Genomic DNA, 22829 nt, shown 5'->3' with positions numbered 1-22829 from the left:
TTGCCTTCTAACTGTGGCTGCAATAGTTTTACTTGTGCAAAAGACCTTTTAATTTAATGTAATCAAAATTATCCTTATAATTCTTTCTAACACTTGTTTATTCAAATTTTTTTCTCCTATCCATAAATCTAATAAGTGATATATTGTAGGTTCTTCTCATTTGTTTATATCTATCTCCCTTTATATCTAGGTCATGTATTCATTTTTATCTGAATTTGGAAAAATGATTTAAGATATCAGTCAATATCTAGTTTCTGCTAGACTATTTTCCAGTTTTCCCAACAATTTTTACCAAAAAGCAAATTTTGATCTTTCAGGTTTGAATCTTTACTTTTCTCAAATACAAAGTTATAATCTTTTACTACTGTTTTTTGTATGTCTGTTCGGTTTCACTGATCTACTTTTCTATTTCTTTTTTTTCAAACCCTTACCTTCCATCTCGGAGTCAATACTATGTATTGGCTCCAAGGCAGAAGAGTGGTAAGGGCTAGGCAATGGGGGTCAAGTGACTTGCCCAGGGTCACACAGCTGGGAAGTGTCTGAGGCCAGATTTGAACCTAGGAACTCCCGTCTCTATGCCTGGCTATCAATCCACTGAGCTAACCAGCTGCCCCCTCTACTTTTCTATTTCTTAGTCAGTAGAAGATAGTTTTGATAATTACTGCTATATAATACAGTTTAAAAGATGATACTGCTAGACCTCTTTCCTTTACATTTTTTCATTAATTCTTTTTATATTATTAACCTTTTGTTCTACCAAATGAATTTTATTTTTTTTTCTAGTTCAGTAAAAAAAATACTTTTGGTAATTTAAGTGGGATAGCATTAAATAAGTAGATTAGGTAGGATTGTAATTTTAACTGTATTCACACTGCCTTCTCACAAACAATTAATATTTCTCTAATTATTTGAAACTAATTTTATTTGTATAAAAGTGTTTCAAAATTATATTCATACAGTTTCTGGGTTTGTTTTGACAGGTATTTTATTCTATCTATGGTTCTTTTAAGTGGTCTAAGTCTTACTGTCTCTTCTCTCTTCCATTCTTAGATGAACAGGTGTTTCTTTTTCTTGCCAAAAGAAATCCTTCTTCTTATGAGCTTGATGCCCTTATTCCCATCTCCAGGGTCTTGTCCATTTGGTGATTCCACACACCCCCATCCCACTTTCAATCTCTCTTTACCCAATTGTTCATCTTCTTTTGCTTACAAACATAACCACATTTTTCCCAATGAGAAAGCTTCATTTTTCTCCCCTCAAACTATCACCCATATATGTTTCCATCCTTTTCTAGACAAACTCCTAGAAAACACCCCCTCCTCATTGCAACCCTTTGTCCTTTGATCTTGGTCATCTGTCTCATTTTCAATGTAGAGAGGTTCACATAGAAGTGACAGGAGGCAAGGTCTGGATTTTGGAACATTATGAGTACTTCTCTCTTCTTGGTGATGTGATTTGCACATGACTATTTCACACATTACCTTAGATTGTTGCAAAAACATGATGCTTGATTGTAAGATTCATGGATCTAGAATTTTCTAATATCTGTTGGGTTCGATGTTCACAGTCCCCTTCAGTTCATGTCATCTCTGTTTAAAATAGAAGCACCACCTTCCTACTCCATCTAGGGAAAACTGGAGTTCTATGACTTGTACTACAGTACACTGATAACAAGAAAGTTCTTCCTAAAGATATTCTCTGCCCTTCTAATGTTGTTAGTAAACTATAATACTTAGCCTTGCTTCTTATTTTGTTAAATCAGAAGGAACAATGGCGATGTTGTAAAAGACTAAGAACGATGTCCATCTGCATATAAGAATTTTGCTGACATTTAACGGAACATTTCTAACATATATTGGGCAGAAGGGGCATGACACTCAGTCTGAGATAGGGGAGAGGCACAACACTAAGTCTGGCAGCGAGGGGGGATGTCTCTGTCTCCAAAAGGTTCGCCATAACTATACTATAAATTACTTAGATATTCCCCAATTGCTAGGTATTCCCTCACTTTCCAATTCTTTGCCCCCACAAAAAGAGTCCTTCCCTTTTTTGTTTTTTATCTTTTGGGGATACAATCCTAGTAACGGTATTGCTGGGCCAATGTAATATGAACTATTTTATAGTCCTTTGAGCATAGGTCCAAATTGTTCTCTAGAATAGTTGAATCAATTCACAACTCCCTTAATAATGCATTAGGATCTCAATTTTCCCACATCCCCTCCAAGTTTTGTCATTTTCCTTTTCTGTCATCATAGTTAATCAGGAAGGTGGGGAGAGGGGTGCCTCAGAGTTTTAATTTTCATTTCTCTAATTAATAGTGATTTATAGTGGGTTTTTTTGCATGATGATAGTTTTAATTACTTTATATGAAAACTACCTGAGCTAATCCTTTAATCATTTATTGATTGGGGAATGACTTGTATTCTTATATATTTGACTCATTTCTCTATGTATGTGAGAAACTCATTTCATTTAAAGAGACTTGAAAAAACATTTTTGTATCATCATGATTACTATATATTTGTTTCCATCCTATTTCACCCTGTTTAAGTTTCTAATCACTATTTCCTCCCATTTACCTTCTTTTCTATCAGTCATACCTTACTTTTCTTCTCCCTTTCCCCTCCTACTTTCCTGTAGGGAAAGATAGGTTTTTATACTCAATTGTTTGTTTATATTCTTCCCTAACTGAGTCAATTCTGATAAGAGTAAGGTTCACATGCTTCCATCTTCATCTCTCCCATCTTCCCCTCCACTGTAAAAGCTCTTTCATGTATGCCTCTTATATGTGAAATAATTTACTCCATTCTCTTTTTCCCTTCCCCTTCTTCTAATGCATTCTTCTTTCTCATGCCATAATTGTTTTTATATCAACCCATCATATTCAATTCACACCCTCATCCTCTGTCTACACATATACCTTCTAATTTCCCTAATAATGACAGGCATCTTTAGTGTTATAAGAATCATCTTCTATGTAGGGATAAACACAGTTTAACCATATTGAATGTCTTTTGACTTCTCTTCCCTGTTTACTTTTGTGTATTTCTCTTGCATCTTGCATTTGAGAGTCAGATTTTCCATTCAGCTCTCATCTTTTCATCATTAATATTTAAAAGTCTTCTATTTCATTGAATACCCATTTCCCACCCCCTAAAGAATTATGCTCAGTTTTTCTGGGTAAGCAATTCTTGGTTGGAGTCCTAGCTTCTTTGTTCTTTGGAAATTTGTTCCAGTCCCTCCAATCCTTTAATGTAGAAGTTACTGAATTTTGTGTTAATCTAACTGTGGCTCCATGATATTTGAATTGTTTCTTTTTGACTACTTGTAATATTTCCTCCTTGACTGAGAGTCTTAGAATTTGGCTATACTATTCTTGAGAGTTATCCTTTTGTTTTCTTTCAGGAGGTAGATTGGTGGAGTCTTTCCATTTCTATTTGATCCTCTGGTTCTAGAATATCAGGGCAGTTTTCCTTGATAATTAAAAAAAAATTTTAAATCTTTTTTCCATGTTTCCATGATTAATTTTCTTTCTCTTCCCTCTTCCCTCCCCCTTCCCAGAACCAACAAGCAATTCCACTATGTTGTACAAATATTATCATTTGATACCTATTTCTATACTATTCATTTTTGATATAGAGAGATTTTTTAAAGCCTAAACCCCAAATTACATATCCATATATACATGTGATAAGTGATGTCATATGTTTTGCTTTTGCATTTCTACTCCCATAGTTCTTTCTCTCAATTGGATAGCATCCTTTCACATAAGTCCTTTAGAAGTATCCTGGCTTATTGCATTTTTACTACCAACAAAGTCCATTATATTGGATTGTTCCACAATATTTTACTTTCTGTGTACAATGTTCTCCTGGTTCTGCTCATTTCACTTTGCATCAGTTCATTGAGGTTCTCCCAGTTCATATAGAAATCCACCAGATCATCAATCATTACAACACAATAGTATTTCATCACCATCATATACCACAATTTGTTCAGCCATTCCCCAATTGAGGGACAACCCTTTATTTTCTGGGGTTTTTGCAACCACAAAGAGTGAGACTATGAATATTTTTGTACAAATATTTTTCTTTATTATCTCTTTGGAGTACAAACCTAGTAGTGGTATTGCTGCATACCCTTTGATCCAGCAATACCACTACTAGGTTTGTATTCCTAGATAATTTCTTTAAAGATAATGTCTAAGTTATTCTCTTGATCATGGCTTTGAGGTAGTCCAATAATTATTCAATTATCTCTCCTGGATTTATTTTCCAAGTCAGTTATTTTTCCAATGAAGTACTTCACATTTTCCTCTATATTTTTTCTTTTTTTTTACTTTGATTTTTAAAATGTTTCATGGAGTCATTAGCTTCCACTTGCCCGATTTTAATTTTTAAAAGATTTTTTTCTTCTGTGAGGTTTTGTACCTCCTTTTCCACCTAGCCAATTTTATTTTTTAAGGCATTTTGTTTTTTACTCAGTGAAATTGTGTACTTTATTCCATATGACCAACCCTGCCTTTTAAGAAGTTCTCTTCAGATTATTTTTGTTTATTTTTTCCATTTGACCTATTCTGCTTTTTAAGACATTTTTCTCTTCAGTGGATTTTGTATGTCTTTTGCCAACTGGCCTATTCTGTTTTTAAGAAATTGGTTTCTTCATCATTTTTGGTACCTTCTTTTTTGAGCTATTGACTCTTTTTTCATGATTTTCTTGTATCACTTTCATTTCTTTTACTGTTTTTTTCTTCTCCATTTCTTATTTGATTTTTAAAATCCTTTTCTGTTTTTTTCAAAGTATAAGCTCCTAGTCTCATTTATTAGTTCAATAGTTCTTTTACTTTCATGTTAGGTTTTCAATTTAGTTTTTATTTGGGGATTTTTAATTTGTTCTTTTTCTAAATTTTAAAGTTGCAAGCCCAATAATTCATTGATCTCCTCCCTCTCTATTTTGTTGGTATAGGCACTTCGAGATATTAATTTTCCCAAGTACTGCTTTAGCTGTATACCCTACATATATATTCTCTCTCTCTCTCTCTCTCTCTATATATATATATATATATACATATATATATATATTCAAAATATATATATTCTGATATGTTGTGTCCACATTGTCATTCACTTTAATGAAGTCTGTAATTGTTTCTATGATTTGTTTACTGACCCACCAGTTTTGAAGAATTAGATTGTTTAGTTTTCAATTAACTTTAAATTAGCTGTTCCATAGATCCTTGTTAATTATAATTATCACATTATGATCTGAAAATGTGGCATTTATTATTTCTGCTTTTCTGAATTTGTTTTCAATATTTTTCTGCCCTAGTACAAGGTCAATCTTTGTATATGTACCATATATTGCTGAGAAGAAAGTATATTCATTTTTATCCCTGTTCAGTTTTATCCAGATATCTATTAACTCTTATTTTTTAGCATTTCATTTACTTCCCTTCTTTCTTATTTATTTTTTGGTTCAATTAATCTAGTTCTGAAAGGGGAGGGTTTAGATCCCCTACTAGTATGGTCTTACTATTCATTTATTTCTTAAGCTCCTTTAATTTCTCTTTGAGAAATCTAGATGCTATGCTATTTGTTGCTTAAATGTTTAGTAATGATATTACTTCATTGTTTATAATACCTTTTAGCAAAATATAATTTCCTTCCTTATCTCTTTAATCAGACCAATTTCTTTGTCTGGTATCATGATTGTTACTCCTGCTTTTTTTTTTTTACATTAGATGATGCATAATAAAATCTGCTCCAGTCTTTTATCTTTAATTTGTGTGTTTCACTCTGAATCAAATGTGTTTCTTGTAAACAACTTATAGTATGATTCTGGTTTTTAATCCACTTTGTTATCTGCTTCTGTTTTATGGATGAGTTCATTCCATTTACATTCAGAGTTATGATTACTAATTGTGTATTGCCCTCCATTCTATCCCCTTTAGATCCTGCTCTATTCCCTTTCACTCTGTTCCTCTTCACCAGTGTTTTGCTTTTTGTCATCCCTTCCCTTTAATTACCTCCCCCTTCTCTTGTCTTATTCCTCTTCTACTTCTCTGTAGGGTAAGATAGAATTCTATACCCCACTGAGTATACTTATTTTTTCCTCTCTGAGTCAGTTAAGATGAGATTAACCTTTAAGCATTGCCCATCACTGCCCTTATCCTCCCCTCTCTATAATGATTTTTCATGCCTCTTTTGTTATATAATTTGCCCCATTCTATCTCTCCCTTCCCTTTTCTCTCAGTGAAACCCTTTATTTAACCCTTTGATTTTTTTTACATATCATTCATATACATACACATCATACATATCATTTCATGTCATCACATTTATATACACACATCATTTATATTATCATATACTTCATATCATCATAATCAGCTTACTTACTTCCCCCCTCTTTCTGCATAAATTCCTTCTATCTTCTCTACTACTAAAATTAATTTTTGAGAATTACAGGTATCCTCTTTCCATATGGACATATAAATATTTTGACCTTAATAAGTCCCTTAAATTTTCTCTTTCTTATTTACCTTTTTTGACTTTTCTTGTGTCTTGTGTGTGGACTTCAAATTTTTTGTTTAGGTCTGGCTTATTCCTCAGTAATGCTTAGAAATCTTCTATCTTATTGAATGTCCATTTTTACCCCTGAAAGAATATACTCAGTTTTGCTGTATAGGTGACTCTGGGTTCCAAACCCAAATCTTTTGCCTTCTTGAATATCATATTCCATGCTTTTCGGTCCTTTAATATAGAAGCTGCTAGGTCCTCTGTGATCCTGATTGTAGCTCACTAGCATTTGAATAGCTTCTTTCTGGCTTCTTGAAGAATTTTCTCCTAAGCTTGGTGGCTCTTGAATTTAGCTATTACATTCCTTAAAGTTGTCATTTGAGGATTTCTTTTTGGAGGTGATCTGTGGATTCTTTCAATTTCAATTTTATTTTCTTGCTTGAGAATCTCTGGGCAGTTATCTTTGATAATTTCTTACAGTGTGATGTCTGAGGTTTTTTCTTGATCTTGATTTCAGGTAGTCCAATAATTCTTGAATTTGTCTCTCCTATATGTATTTTCTAGGTCAGTTATTTTTTAATAAGATATTTCATGTTCTCTGTTTTTTTTTCATTCTTTTTATTTTGCTTTATTGTTTCTTGGTTTCTCATGAAATCATTAGTTTCTTGATGGTCAATTCAGATTTTAAGACCTGATTTTCCTCTGTCAATTTTTGGTTCTCCTTTTTCAATTGACCTGTTTCTTCTTGCATCATTTTCATTTCTTTCCCACTTTTCCTGTGCCTCTCTTAATTAGTTTTTGAAGTAATTTTTTGAGCTCTTCCATAATCTGTGTCCAATACATATTTTTTCTTTTGACTTTTCATGTGTTTCCTTTTCTTTCACTGTCCCCTTCTATGTCTTACCTTGCTCTTTGTCTCCATAAAAATTCTTTAGAGTTAGGTGCTTTTTTGTTGTTTGCTCATTTTTCCTATCTAATTATAGATAGGCTTGGGGGACGATGTGATGATCTGAGGGCTGAGAGCTCTGAGAGGCCCCTCTCTTTGCTGATTCAATTGACCCTTGCTGTGGGCAGTTGCTGAGAAGCTAGCCCAAAGGGAGAAAATTGCTCATTCCCCTGAGAACCAGCTCGGAGCAGCCAAAGAGGGCACACACACACACACACACACACACACACACACACACACACACACACACAAACAAGACAGACAGTAGAGGGCACATATGACTGAGGTATATTGAGGTATATGGACTTAAGGAAAAACCAGATCTTTTATGCCACAAGTTTCAATTTATTGAGATTATAAATTCAATATATATGTGATTTTACCAAAGAAGTATTACATGAAAGCCAATTAAGATTCATAGGCATTAAATCAGAATTAGTCAATTTTGAGTTATGAGGTAGCAAAGAGTTGGGGGACACAGGTGCAATTAAATCATCACAGAATACAAAGGGTTTTTGGTCTTAGCATACATGTATCCATGAAGGTATAGCTTCATGGTCTTTTGCCTAAAATAGTGCTAGGCCTTGCAGATATAGCTCATAGTTTTGCTTGTCTGAGGACTCTGGCCAGACAGCTGGGGCCCACTTGAAGAATACCTTAACTTATTATCTTGAAGTTAACCTTAGCTCCTAACAGAGAGCTGTAGTTTTCTCAAAATCTGGTCTTGCCAAAGGATTTCAGAGCAGATATTCAGGCCTGTTTTTTTTTCTGCTTTTCCTCAGTTGGTCCAAAGTGTCTTTATAGCTCTATCAGACCCTAGAGATGCTGATAGCTTAAAGACTTACCTCACACTTGGGTGCAAACTTTTGATCTCACTCTGAACTTGATCAAGTCAGGAGCTGATCAAATTATAACCCTAGGCTTAGGGTCAAGTTTTTGGTCTCAAGGTATTCTTGATTCAATCAGGCACACACTTGATTGCCCTGTCATGGGGCTCCCCCTTTATCTTTAGGCAGAAAGATCAGTACTTAGTATCCCAAACTGTGTGCTATAACTTTATGCCAAGCCCAGATTGGAAATCCTGGCTTCACTCTGGATCACAGATCAGCCCACTTTAGTCTAGATTGCCCTGGGCTGGGACTCTGGAGTTCTCCACAGGTTTGATATTTCAATGGGTGTGAGTTGGCTTGTACTACTATTTGCCCAGGCAGGATCTCAGGATCTGGAGGTTGGCTTGAATTAGGTTCCAAACCTGGGTCAGCAGATGTGGGAAGGGGGTTTGCTCTTGGCCTCCTCTTCCCTCCTTGCTATAGCCTCTTGCTGTCTCTGCTCTCCTTTCACCTCAGTTCCCCAGATGTTCTCTGCCTACCTTTTGGGTTTTTCTTTTCTTGAAAAATTGTTTCACTCTGTCTCCTTATTGGTTCTTTTCACTCCTATATTCATTTTGTGGCAATATTTTAATCTTGGTCAGAGAGAATTCTCCTGGTGGCACAGAGCTGCTCTGAATTACTCCACCATCTTTGCTCCACCCCTTAACTCCTTTTTGAGCTTCTCCATTAATTCTTCTGGAATTTGAGAGCAATTCTTATCTTTCTTGGCATCTTTGGATGTAGCCGAATTGACTTACCATCTGTGACTGGGAGCTTCAGAAGTCTTTGCTGTTGATTTAGCTGCTCCCAAGGTTACTGACCCAGTGGGGCCTGCCTTGGTATGTTGCTTTGTGCTATAAAATGATATCAATTTATCTTCATGTGGTTTTGCTGCTCCAGAACTCATTTTGAGGCATTATATCATAATTTTTGAAGGGTAATTTGGGAGAGATTAGGTGGATCTGTGTACTTTCTCCTCCATCTTGACTTTGCCCTCCAATAATTGTTCTTTAAACATTCACTGAATGATTTGCATTTATTAAGGACCTATTAGACAGTAGGCACTATGCTAAGCACTTTACAAATATTTCATTATGTTCTAAGAATAAACCTGTGAGGGGCAATTTTATGACCCTCATTTTATATTTAAATAAAGTAAGGCAAACAGATGACTTGCCCAATTACCCATAGCTAGTATGTGTCTAGGGCCAGATTTGAACTCATATCTTCTTGACTCCAAGCCCAGCACTCTATCCACTATACCATGCCTTTAAGGCTCAAAAAACTGGGCATTTCAATAAGTGGGGAAAACAGCTGCCTGGCTAAGGCAGAATCTCATGATGCTATTCCTTTTTGCCCTCTTATATCTCCATATTTCTCTTATTCCTATCTTTGGAATACTATCCTCTAAAGCCCACTTTACGTCCTACTTTTTTCAGCCTTCTCCCTTGTCACCTCTCTTGGTAACTTTTCCCCTTAAATGTCATCTAGCACTTGATTTTGTAATTGAAGTGCATTTGCCATATAATTTTATGCTTGCTGAATAATTGTGTTGGCACTCTATCACTTCCCTATCACACAGTTCTACTTTGTAAGTTTCTTAAAGACTGCAACTCTGTCCTATATGGCTTTTGTATCTCCCACTGCACTTAATACTTTGTTATGTGTGTAGTAGGCACCTCCTAAATATTAGTGTTAACTGGGAACTTGTGCAGAATTGGTACCTTTTTTCCCAGGACAGTAGGAGAGAGAAAATAGACTCATAATCTTCTTTTCTTTTCATCACTCAATCTTATCAGCATTCAGGGTTGGATAAAATTTTATTGACTTTCTATTGGGTCCAAAGTACACAGCTTAGAGTTCATGACAATATCTTTTCAGAGTTTGAATCAGATATACAGCCAGAATTTGTAGGAATTGTGACAATGGGTCTCCTTGTTTACCCATTTCTTGAGAAAAGATTCTACTTTATTCCTATTATGCATAATTCTGGTTCTCCAAATTAGATATGTATTATTTTTCATTTATGGAAAAATCTAGTTATTCTTATGGTTTGTGTGTTTTTCAAGGATATTGGCATTATATTTTGTTTTTTTTTGTAATATTTTATTTTTTCCTCAATTAATGAAAAAGACAATATTTAGTTTTTATTTTTTTTAAATTTGAGCCAAATTCTTATCCTCTCACCATCCCTCCCCTCCCCCTTCCTGAGACAGCAAGCAATTTAGCATAGATTTTACATGTGTAATAGTATAAAATATTTTTCCATAGTAGTTATTTTGTGGAAGGTCTCAAATAAACAAAAGAAAACTGAAGAAATAACCCAAATTATGGTATGTCTCAGTCTGCATTCAGACTCCACAAGTTCTTTCTCTGGAGGAAGATGATGTTTTTATCATTTTATTTTTCCTCCTTTTAATTTTTCATCCTTTTTTATCTTGTTATCCTTGATGATTATCTTTTGAATCAATATATTGTTAAGAATAGCTAAGGCATTAATAAATATTTAACATAAAATATTGCTTTTACTGTGTACAGTGTTCGGTTTCTGCTCATTTCATCAGTTCATGTAGTTCTTACCAAGTTTTTCTAAAATTATTATTCTCATCATTTCCGATAGTACAGCAATATTACCTTATAGCCATGTATCAGAACTTGTCCAACCATTCCCCAATTGATGAACGTTCTCTTAATTTTCAATTCTTTGCATCCACAAAAAGAATTGCTATAAACATTTTTGTACATACATGTCATTTCTCCTTTTTCAAAAATTTCTTTGGGATACAGACCCAATAGTGCTATTACTAGATCAAAACATATGCAAGTTTTAAAGTCCTTTGGACATAATTTCAAGTTGCTTTCTAGAATGATTGGATCAGTTCATGACTCCACCAGCAGTGTATCAGTGTTTTAATTTTTCCCACATCTCCTACATCCGTTATTTTTCTCATGTAACTATATATAACCTTGATTTCTTCATCTGCAAACTGCCAGTTCAAATCTTTTGACCATTTATCAATTAAGCAGTGATTTTTATTCATAAATTTGACTCAGTTCTCCATATATTTGAGAAATAAGGCCTTTATCTGAGACACTTGCTGCAAATTCCTCACCCCTCCCAGCTTTCTCTTTTTCTTCTAATCTTGGTCATTGTGTTTTGTTAAAAGATTTTTTTTTGCATCTATTGATATAATCATAAGATTGTTGTTGTTAATGTGGTTAATTGAATTTATAGTTTTCCCAATTATTAAACCAATCCTTCCTATTGTAAACCCAACCTGATATAATGTATGATCTTATGTTTTAACCTTTTTGCTAATATTTAGTTTAATTATTTAGTTTTAAAATGTTTGAATAAATATTACAGAGATAGTGGACTATTGTTTTATTTTTCTGTTTTGATTCTCCATGCCTTATCTATTAAGATCATCTCTGTTTAATGCGAAAAATTTGGTAGAATCCATTCTATTACTATTTTTAAAACAATTTATCTAGCATTGGAATAATTGTTCTTTGAATGTTTGAATTCACTTTTGAATCAGTTTTATCCTAGAGTTATTTTCTTTGGAAGTTCATTTATCATTTATAAAATTTCTTCCTCTGATATCGAGTTATTCTCTCTTTTTTGTTCTGATAATTTTGGTATTTTATATTTTTCAGATATACACTCATTTTATTCAGAGTTGTTAGTTTTATTGGAATATTGCTGGGCAAAGAAGTTTTGAGGCAGCTATGTTGCTTATTTGATAGAACACTAGCCCTGGATTCAGGAGAACCTGTGTTCATATTTAGCCTCAGACATTGGCTATGAACCATGAGCCTATATCTCATGCTTTGGAATATGTTATTCCATGTTGTCCAACCTTAAATATGTTAGCTATGAAAATTTGTACAATTTAGATTGCTCATCTTTCTTTTTGATTGTTTGTAGTACTTTTTCTTTTGTCTACAAGTTCTAGGTTTTGACAATGAAATTCTTGAAAATTTAAATTTGGGGTCTTCTTTAGGAGGTCCCATGAGATTTGTTCAATTTTTATAATGCTTTCTTACTCAAACACAGTGAGGCAATTTTCTTTTTATAAATTTTCAATAGTTGCTAAAGAGACCTATGACATTGGAAAGTATAAGAACCTTTGCTTTATTAAGAAAGAAATCTTTCAATTCTCAAAGACTTAGGTTTGTGTGGTTTTTATCTCCAGAAGTAAAGGAACAGCCTCTAGGAGCCAAACATTGGTGGGACACAACAACCTAGGAAGAACCCATAAGCATATGTTTTTTTAACCACTTCTTCCTCCACAAGAGCAAATTCTCTGTGATAAAATGCTATCTGAAAGTTAGACTGCCATAATTCCTGTATTTTATTCCTTTAAGAAGAGACTCTCATGCCTCTGAACTGATTCAAAATTTTCTGAGAAATCCCATAGTAGTTTTGTGGATACAGTGGTTTCCTTCAACATCTGCCCACCCACTCAAGTCCTTTTGTCTCCTAAGCAAATGAATAAGAGTGGGTAAGGTAAGGAACAAAAGAAAGTTAGGGAGTCCTAATAAGATATCTCCCTCCACTTTAATTCTTTTCTTTCAATCTCCTTAAACTACTATATGTATGTATGTGTAGCATTTATGTATCTTTAAGAGATACTTGTATATTATATTTACTGTATATTCTATATTATCTTCTAATCCTTGGATCACCCTACATTTGTAATATTCCCAGAGCATTTACTACATTTTGCCTCATATGTAGTGATCAGTAGACCTATCTTTGTCAGTGCTATAGATTATAAAGGCAACTAGTCACCATAAGAGATAGAGTGCCACCAGATCTAGAGCCAAGGAGACCTGATTTCAAATTGGGGTCTCAGACATTTATTAGTCGTATACCCCAGGCAAGTCATTTAACTCTGTTTGTCTCAGTTTCCTCATCTATAAAATTGGATCTAGGAGGAAATGGCAAACCAGCACAGAGTTTTTACCAAGAAAATCCCAAATAAAATCATGAAGAGTTGGCCACAACTAAAACTGATATGGGAGAAAAACACTAAGTTTGTAGGAGGGTCTTAACCCATGAATGGGAGACTCAAACTTTGTTCAATACAAAAGTAAAGAAAGAATTGTATTTGAAGAATAAGCAGTTTATGGTGGCATAATAGACTAATAGCTGGTGGAATAACTTGGGGATGAATCAGGTAGCCTAAGGCCTGATGGACAAACTCGGGGGCTGCTAGAGTAGCCTTTTTGGAGCTCATAGTATGGAGTGGCAGCTTCCATTATAGAGTGGCAACTTCCACCATGGAGCAGCCACTTCCACACCCTGTGGATCGGGGTCAGCATATTTATTGGAGTCTGGTAGCTTGGCATCTCCCTTTTTAAACTCGGGTGGAGATCCATAGGAAATAAGGAGAATGTGCAAAATTGGGGGATTCTTCTGGAATGCCAAAGTCCCCTGTATACAGGTTCCATGTTCCTCCATTGTCTGACTTGTCATCATTTGTCAATGTGAGAGAGGTCTTGCTGTCCTTATAGAGTGGGAACATAGGGGAAGGAGAAGCGGTGCATTGGTGAACCACTCTAGGTAATTAGTTACTTCTAAGAACAACATGAGTAATAAAACAGGATAGGTACAAAGCTAATGCCCAGTATAAAAGGTTCCAGTTCACAGTGTAATTGAACAATCTACAAATTGTACTTAACTAATGATGAAACTAGAGATTTTGAAGTTGATGTTTAACCAGTGCTAACTAGTGAGATATAAAATTTCAGAGTACGAAGGTCCTGTTCCTATAACTACCCTTTATTGCCCACTGTGTGATAATTAAAATGTTTGGGAGCAAGGGAAATATATATATCAATTATGACTGCTGAAATATGTTTTCTACTGTGTCTTGGTTTTATATAAATATAAGATGGTTGCCAGGGAATATATTCCCAATTTATGAATATGCCCAAGCCAATTGGGTTTTATAGAGAAATTTAATTTATAACACACTGATTAATCAATAGAAAAAGAGAGAAAGTAAGAAAGGAATAAGAATGAATAAATCAGTCAGTTGGTTTTATCACTCACCCAAGATCTCTCTAGATAAGGCTTCTCATGCCAACCTCAGGCTCCACCTTCAAGAGAGCCTCCTTTCAAGAAATGTTTCCAGAGAATTCTCCTCCTTCAGAGCCAGCCTTCTCTCCTGGTCCTCCCACAGAGCAACCTTCTCAGTCCTCCTTCAGAGCCACCTCCCTCAGAGCAAAACCTCCTCCAAGCAGAAAACTCTCCTCCCTCTGTCCTCAGACCCTGCTATCTTTAAGGAAACCATCTAAGTTCCCTGCCCTCAGTTCTCACATCTACCAATCACTGTCGATGTCTCCCCTGTGCCAATGGTGGCTCTAGTTTAACCCAGGACCGCCCAGAGGTCTGTGGCTTTGCACATGTCTGTTGAAGGTCATATTCTCAAATAATTAAATCTTGATCTATGCTGCAGCCCTTCCTAAATCCTGTTACTCTAAGTAGGGTGGAGATTGTATTTTCCAAGACCTGGTTCTGTCATTCCAAGTATCTTATTGTATCAATTCTAAAATAAATCATGACTCAAAGAATTTCCTGTTCTATGCTTAAGCATAGGTCAAAATCCTTTCCATTGTTTAGCAAAGGGTATCTGTCCTAAAGTAGTCTTAAGTAGGGAAGAGAAGTATCCTCCCATGCCAAGGGGTTTCACATTCCAATAGAGTTCTTACTATCAGTAGGAATTTTTTTCCAAGTATGAAATTTCCCAATGGTGAAATTTCCAACATTCATAAGTCTAAGAAATTTTAAGGTTTACAACTGTCAACCCACATTAAAATGACTGAACAAAATTAGATTATAAATGCTTAGAACATTGGAATTGGGTTTTTTAAATCTGTTAATTAATTTGTTTATTATATTAAAACAAGTATCTTCCACACTTTCTTCTTCCCTGCACTAGAGAAAGCATCATTTGTCAAAAATAATGGACATATAAAACTATATCTTGCATGTTTCTATTTACCAGTTCTTTCTCTCCAAGTGAAAATGCATAAGCTATTCTTCAAACATTATGTCTAGTGCTATCTCTATCTGTTTTCTTGGTTCTGCTCCTTTCATTCTTCATAATTTCATATAGATATTTCCATATTTTTTAAAACTTTGCCTTCTGTCCTAGAATTGTAGTAAGGGATTTTAGTAGGGACAAGCTGACAGCAAGAGATCCTACAAACCAATATTCCACACAGAACCCTCAGGTGCTGGGGAACTGAACACACAGGCAGTTTCTGAGAACAGTTGGTGAACTCCTCTGGAAGAGAAAGAGGCTGCTGCTTTTCTCTAGCAGTCAGGAGAGCCAAGAAGGTTTCTGTCTGGTATTTCTGAGGTTGACCCAGAGAGCCAATGATTCCCTCTTCTTTGACTTTCTTGATATTCGGCCTGTCTTGCTGTTGGTGTTGCTACTGCTGCTGCTGTTAAGTGGATTTCAACAGAGTTGTTACTGGGACTACTGCTTGACTCAAAGAGGACTCCTGGTTGTGAGATTGTGTGGCTCTTGTCCTTGTTCCTACCAAACCCCCTTAACCTTAATTACTACTTTAAGAATTTGGTTTAGAATAATTATAGTAGTTATAGGGGTTTTAATCTCTGTTTTGGGTTAAGAGTTAGTTATTCCCTAATTCCCTTTCCTTTCTTCCTTTAGTTAAATAAAACTTGTTAATTATATATATATATATATATATAATTTTGAACCCTTCTTTTAATCCACCTATTACATTCAGCATTCTCTCTTTCCAATTTAGACATTTTCTTAATATTTCCTTGATTATTTTTCTTATCTATAGCATTATCCCTAAATCATTAAAAACATCATTATTAAAAATCATTCTCTCCTTCATACATTGTTCCATTGCTTCTATCTTATCTTTCATTGCCATAATCATCTGCTTCATTTTTGAATCTTTTGTTACCCATAAAATAATTGCCCTTATTTTATAACCAACACCAAAAACAAAACTACATAAGCACATCATAAGTACATAAGCTAACACAGTTCTGATGGTCAGAGACATTACTGATTCCATCCATTCATATCCTAAAACAATATAACAACAATGGTGAAACAAGATGAAAATCCCATAAGGGATATGTAGGAAACAATCCCAGAAAAAATACAAAATAACATTTGCCATGTCTCCTGACATGATGATCAATGTGTACAGGAAGTTGCTATAAAACACAGGATATGTGTTATTAGTATCCATTGTGATTAGTAATATTAAATACCAAATAATAGAACAAAAAAAAAACCAAAAAAATGGCTTTCTACCACATGTGCTATTGGCCTTTGTGCTATTTAAAATTTAAACCTCTTTCTGAGTCAATCAAGAGTCAAAGTTCCATGTCCCAGGACCCTGGAGAGCAACCAAGTGTTGGAAAGGACAATGGAATATTGAAATGTGCTTCAATTGCCAACCCACTGATCTCTGTTTTACTTGGCCTAAATCAATTTCTGTAGGTTTGCCCTATTGACTGGCCAAATATAATTGTGTATTTACAAATGTAATTACAGAATCAATGCTAAGTACTGGTTACAAGGCAGAGGAATGATAAGAGCTAGGTAATTGGGATTAAGTGACATAGCTAGGAAGTTTTGGAAGCCAGATTTGAACCCTTGATCTCCAGACCTGGCTCTCTATCAACTAAGCCATCTAGTTCCCCCCTTTCCATGTCTATTTTTAATTTTTTAATTTTTTTTAAACCCTTACCTTCCATCTTGGAGTCAATACTGGGTATTGGCTCCAAGGCAGAAGAGTGGTAAGGGCTAGGCAATGGGGGTTAAGTGACTTGCCCAGGGTTGCACACCTGGGAAGTGTATGAGACCAGATTTGAACCTAGGACCTCCTGTCTCTAGGCCTGGCTCTCAATCCACTGAGCTAACCAGCTGCCCGCTCATATCTATTTTTTAAATTAACCTGCTTATGATTTTTTACAGTGCAGTAATATTCCAACATAATCATGTGCTACATTTTGTTTAGCCATTGCCCAGTTGATGGGCAGCCTCTCAGTTTCCAATTCTTTGCTACACAAGTATAAATATATGTTCTATAAACATTATAGAACATATAGGTTCTTTCCTCTTTTTTTCTCTGACCACTTTGGAAAACAGATCTAGTAAAAGTATTGTTGGGTCAAAAGGCAGATCCAGTTTTATAACTATTTGAACTGTGTTTTATATGGCTTTGTATTATCCTTTTATAACCCAGCAAAGTGACTCATAAGTATTTTGATCTTGAATTCAAGTGATTACCATGTGTTGTTTGTTTGCTGTATTTATTAGTTGGTTTCATAAACATATTTTGACTCTTTCCATTTCAGTTTTAAGATTTATAAATAATGGGACCGTAGTTACCTTTGATGTTCTCAATTTATAGCTTCTATCTATAAATTTACTGGGCACAACCTTGATAAAGGCCTTGTAAATATTGTTAATTAATGGACAGAATTCACTGAGAAACGTATGTGATTTAATGGGAGCAGCAGTGACACAGAGCATTTTCTTAAGAGATTAATGTTCAACTAGTCCACTGATTTGATTGTGTCTCCTTCCAGTCCACACAAAGTGCAGCAGTCAATGCAGCGGGCTCAGACACTGGGCTCAGGCACCATGTCTGAGAAGTGGGTTTCTATTCTGCTACTGCTACAGCTCTGCTGCTTTGGATGTGGGTCATGTGGAAAGGTCCTGGCTTGGCCATTGGAATTCAGTCACTGGATCAACATGAAGACAATCCTTGATGAGCTGACTCAAAAGGGCCACAGGGTGACTGTATTAGTGCCATCTGTTACAGTTTTCATTGATTCCACTGACTCTTCAGGCCTGAACTATGAAGTTTTTCCTGTATCAAATACAAAAGAAAAAGCATTGCATACAATGGAAGCTTTTTTGGATGAAATGATGAACATAGCAGAGAGCTCTTCACACTTGAAAGCCATGTGGAAATTTCATGAACTGATGGGGGAATTTAATGGGAGGCTAAAATCCATATGTGAATCCGTAGTCTTCAATAAGATACTTATGGAGAAATTACAAAAAACGGGTTATGATGTGCTGATTTCAGATCCTGTGTTTCCATGTGGAGATCTGATAGCTGAGATGCTTCAAATTCCCTTGGTAAATAGTCTCCGATTCACCATGGGGAATGTCTATGAGAAATACTGTGGGTTCCTTCCATGTCCTCTTTCCTATGTACCTGTGTCCCCAGGCAAACTGACAGACAAGATGTCCTTCATGGAAAGGGTACAGAATATGCTATTATCTCTCCTCTTTGACTTCTGGCTCCATTCATTTGACAAAACCTTGGAGGAGTTTTACAGTGAAGCATTAGGTAAGATGAAAAGTTTTGAGAAGTGTTTCGGTCTGTTGTTTTATTCTGTTTTGTCTGCTAAAATCATTATTGTGGGCTTCTTTACACTAGCCTAGGAATTTTTTCCTTGTAAGTATAAAGAAACAGGTTTTTTCAACTGCCTTAAAGTTACTCATTATCTAGAATGACTGGACTATTGTGGTAGTAAAAAACAACCTTTTTGTGGTGATAAGAAACAATTTCCACTGGGGAAAAATAACCCTTTAATTTAAATATTTTCTCTTGTGATCATGTGTTTCTTGTGTTTCTCTGTTCCTGATACATTTTCATAACCTCCAGATGTTTTGCTTTGTAATCCTGTAATTATCTTTCCAATTTGTGTCTGCCAATAAATCTTATGGCAGTAGTGGCTAGATTGCTCTGTGAATTACTCAGTGCCACTAATCCTTTCTTGGAACCTGGAATTCCTTTTCAATGGGATTGACTTATGACAGAAGACAAAGCATTTGTTTTTTAGCAGCATAGATTTCTGAAATGAGCATAAAAACTGGTTTAAACTTATTTTAAAGGATTTTTATTCTTAACAATTGCAAATATTTAAAAGAATGAAGGTTAAAAGTTGCAGAAATGTTCACTTAGCTGATGATCTTACATGAAAGGGTATAGTAGTAGTAGTAGTAGTAGTAGTAGTAGTAGTAGTAGTAGTAGTAGTCTCTCGGTAACCGAGGATGACGATTGTCTTTGTGTGTTTTCAACTATGGTGTATAGATAAGTGTGCACAAAGACACTTGTGCGTGAAGGAGATTTAAGTGGAAAAGTCGATGCACAGAGAGAGTCCCACTCTCTGGGCATCGGAAGCCTGGGTCCAGTGGCATGAAAAATCGTTACATCTGGAGACTTCCTCAGCTGCATTGGATGGCCGTGTTGAAAGGGTATAGAACAAGAGAATTTCACTTTTCTAGCTTCATGATCTTTTCCTCACTATCTTCTTTAAGTCATTAATGAGAGAAACAGAAATTTTGCAAAGCAATTTTGAGCATTTATCTCAGTTATTAGATGAGTTAAGAGAATATACAGTGGATAAAATCCATGTGGCAGGGAATTTGGAAAGTCATCCAAGCTAACATGGTGACCGTGGAACTATACATTTGTTTAACCATTCTAGAAAACAGTGACTAGAGTAATATAACTGATAATACAAAAAGCCTTTAGGATTTTGGTTTATTGTGACCCTCCTGTAGCTCTAATAAGGAATGAGATCTCTCTCCTATCGGGAGAGAAGTGTGGGGGACAATGGATATGGAATATCAGATGGATGGTTGCAGACTCAGTCACTGGGAGTCCAAAGATTTTCTTGATTGAAAGTAACCTTTGTAGGCACTCTTTCCATTGTTAACAACTTATCTGTGGTTTAGTAGTTGAGTCCTAGAGAATGGACTCATTCATAAAGAGCTTACATTATTTGGCTAAGGTCACTGGAAATTCAATACTGATCTGTTATGCAAGTCTGGCTTTACAAAAAAAGTCTTGTGTTCCAGACAAATAGAATAAGAAAAGAGAAAAGACTTACCTAAAAAAAATAGAATAGAATGAGTCTATTAGCTTAGCACATAGATAGATAAAAGTGTGTGTATATGTGTATGCTTATACATATATGTGTGCATCTGCTTAGTACATACACATATAAATGCCTTAGAATGTATATATATATATATACATATATTTCCATATAATTTATTTTATTTGTAATATTATGTGTTTTATTTTATGCAATTAAATAAATTACTCTGAGAAATGATTCGGTATACTTCTCCAGACTGTCAAAGGGATCCATGAAACAAAGAAAGGTTAAAAAACTCTGGATCTGAAGGGCTTATTCAGGTTTCTTTCAAGGGGAAGATATACTAATATGGAATGCTAGGCATAGTATTGGTTTCAAGATGGAAGATAAGGGAAGGAAGGAAGGAAGGAAGGAAGGAAGGAAGGAAGGAAGGAAGGAAGAAAGAAAGAAAGAAAGAAAGAAAGAAAGAAAGAAAGAAAGAAAGAAAGAAAGAAAGAAAGAAAGAAAGAAAGAAAGAAAGAAAGAAAGAAAGAAAGAAAGAAAGAAAGAAAGAAAGAAAGAAAGAAAGAAAGAAAGAAAGAAAGAAAGAAAGAAAGAAGGAAAGAAGGAAAGAAGGAAGGAAAGAAAGGAGGAAGGAAAGGAGGAAGGAAAGAAAGGAGGAAAGAAAGGAGGAAAGGAAGGAAGGAAGGAAGGAAGGAAGGAAGGAAGGAAGGAAGGAAGGAAGGAAGGAAGGAAGGAAGGAAGGAAGGAAGAAGAGGAAGGAAGGAAGGAAGGAAGGAAGGAAGGAAGGAAGGAAGGAAGGAAGGAAGGAAGGAAGGAAGGAAGGAAGGAAGGAAGGAAGGAAGGAAGGAAGGAAGGAAGGAAGGAAGGAAGGAAGGAAAAGAAAGAAAAAAGAAAAAAGAAAGAAAAACTCCCCAGAAATATTTCTTAAATTAGACTAGAACTTATTAATATGTTTAACTTGCTTTCCCAAGTATATATGTATGAATGTATATATAAATGTGTGTATATACAAGCATTATGAAAGAAATGGTCATTTTTTTTCTTTTATTTCTCCATCTCCCTCCAATTGTACTTAATCTAATCTTGCAGCCAGTGTGTGTGGCAATATTATTGACCAATTGAGTTCTCTGTTTAAAAAAAAAAAGACTATGTACACTTTGAGGCTAATATTTACTTGGACTAGCCTTCTGGTTTTTTAAAGGACCCAAGAAGGCAGAGCAGTGTGTGAGAAAAGAGAGAGGTGCTATGTCTAAAAAATGGGTCTCTATTCTCCTGCTGCAGCTTTGTTTCTTCAGTTATGGGTCCTGTGGGACAGTGTTGGTGTGGCCTATGGATTTTAGTCATTGGATCAATTTAAAGACCATCCTGGAAAAGCTGACAGAGAAGGGACATGGAGTGACTGTGTTAGTGCCTAATGTCAGATATATCATTGATTCTGCTGATTCTTCAGGACTGAACTTTGAGGTTTTCTCTGTGCCATTTGGGAAAGAAGAAGCAGATGAATTTTTGAGAAATGTTTTGTTCAAAATGATTTATGAGCTCCCAAATCTTTCATACTGGGAAGCAGCATGGGGATTTTATGAGACCATAGTTTATTTTTCTAAAAATGTGAAATTAACATGTGAAGCTGTAGTCTTCAATCAGACGCTCATTCAGAAGTTACGAAAAGCAGGCTATGATGTGCTGGTTTCAGATAGTGGACTTCCATGTGGAGATCTGATAGCTGAGATGCTTCAAATTCCCTTGGTACATAGTCTCCGATTCACTATGGGGAATGTCTATGAGAAATATTGTGGGGCACTTCCATGTCCTCTTTCCTATGTGCCTGTGACACTGAGCCAACTGACTGACAAGATGACCTTCATGGAAAGGGTGAAAAATTCGCTGATGTCTTTCCTCTTTGATTTCTGCTGGTATTCATTTGACAAAAATTGGGAGCAACTTTACAGTGAGGCATTAGGTAAGATGGGTTGTGTTCTGAAGGATGTGGGACTGTCATTTTCCTTTCTGTTTTGACTCTCAAAGTGATTATCGTGGACTTCACTACACTATTGTCAGCTTTCAGTCAAATCTTGCTTTGTGTCGAGAAACAAGTTGTTTGACTCTTAGACTCAGAAATGACTGGGCAATTGGCAATAATTTTAAGCAATAAAGAATAATCAGAAAAAACATTGACCCAAATAGTTTCTCTTAACATTAGAGCTTCCTTATATTTTCCCATTTCTGATGCAGCTTTGTTGCCTCCGAAATGCTTGCTTCCTAACACTATGTTGCTTATTTCTCTTCTCCCAGGAAAGAATTGACTGTCTGTATTTTCTTATTGGTTGCTTGCTCCAACTACCCTTTCTTGCAACCTGGCATTCCTCCCAACTGAACTTTGCTTATATAAGAGCATAGAGCTTTTAATTCCTTATGATTTTAGAGGATGGCCTCCCTAAAATCTGTGCTGATCATTTCCTTATTTTTTAAAAGGAATTTTAAAAAATACAAATAAGTGAAAAACTTTAAAATTTTGAACAAAGGAAAGTTATAGGATGCCCTCTTCTTCCTAGCATTTCATGGAAAGCTGAAGGAAAACT

General features: G+C 35.3%; 1 protein-coding gene across 3 annotated transcripts in view; it reads left to right on the top strand.

Annotated features, from left to right (window-relative positions):
* The window catches only part of LOC100010818 (UDP-glucuronosyltransferase 2A2), a 251836-nt gene that overhangs the window by 36782 nt on the left and 192225 nt on the right, over nt 1–22829 (top strand). The window contains exon 1 of one of the 3 annotated variants that reach the window (XM_007496357.3): nt 18428–18707. The exons of 1 other annotated variant lie outside the window; for it this stretch is intronic. In XM_007496357.3, the coding sequence (XP_007496419.3) occupies nt 18476–18707 (232 nt within the window). In that variant the 5' untranslated portion in view covers nt 18428–18475. Of the gene's footprint in view, nt 1–18427; nt 18708–21447; nt 22211–22829 lie in introns of those variants that run through there. One more of the 3 variants, XM_007496363.3, reaches the window with a different exon arrangement.

The sequence above is a fragment of the Monodelphis domestica genome, chromosome 6, assembly GCF_027887165.1.
Source record: "Monodelphis domestica isolate mMonDom1 chromosome 6, mMonDom1.pri, whole genome shotgun sequence".
In the NCBI taxonomy this organism is placed as follows: Eukaryota; Metazoa; Chordata; class Mammalia; order Didelphimorphia; family Didelphidae; genus Monodelphis; species Monodelphis domestica.
Note: the sequence above shows the minus strand (reverse complement) of the source record. Positions and strands in the feature narration are given on the sequence as shown.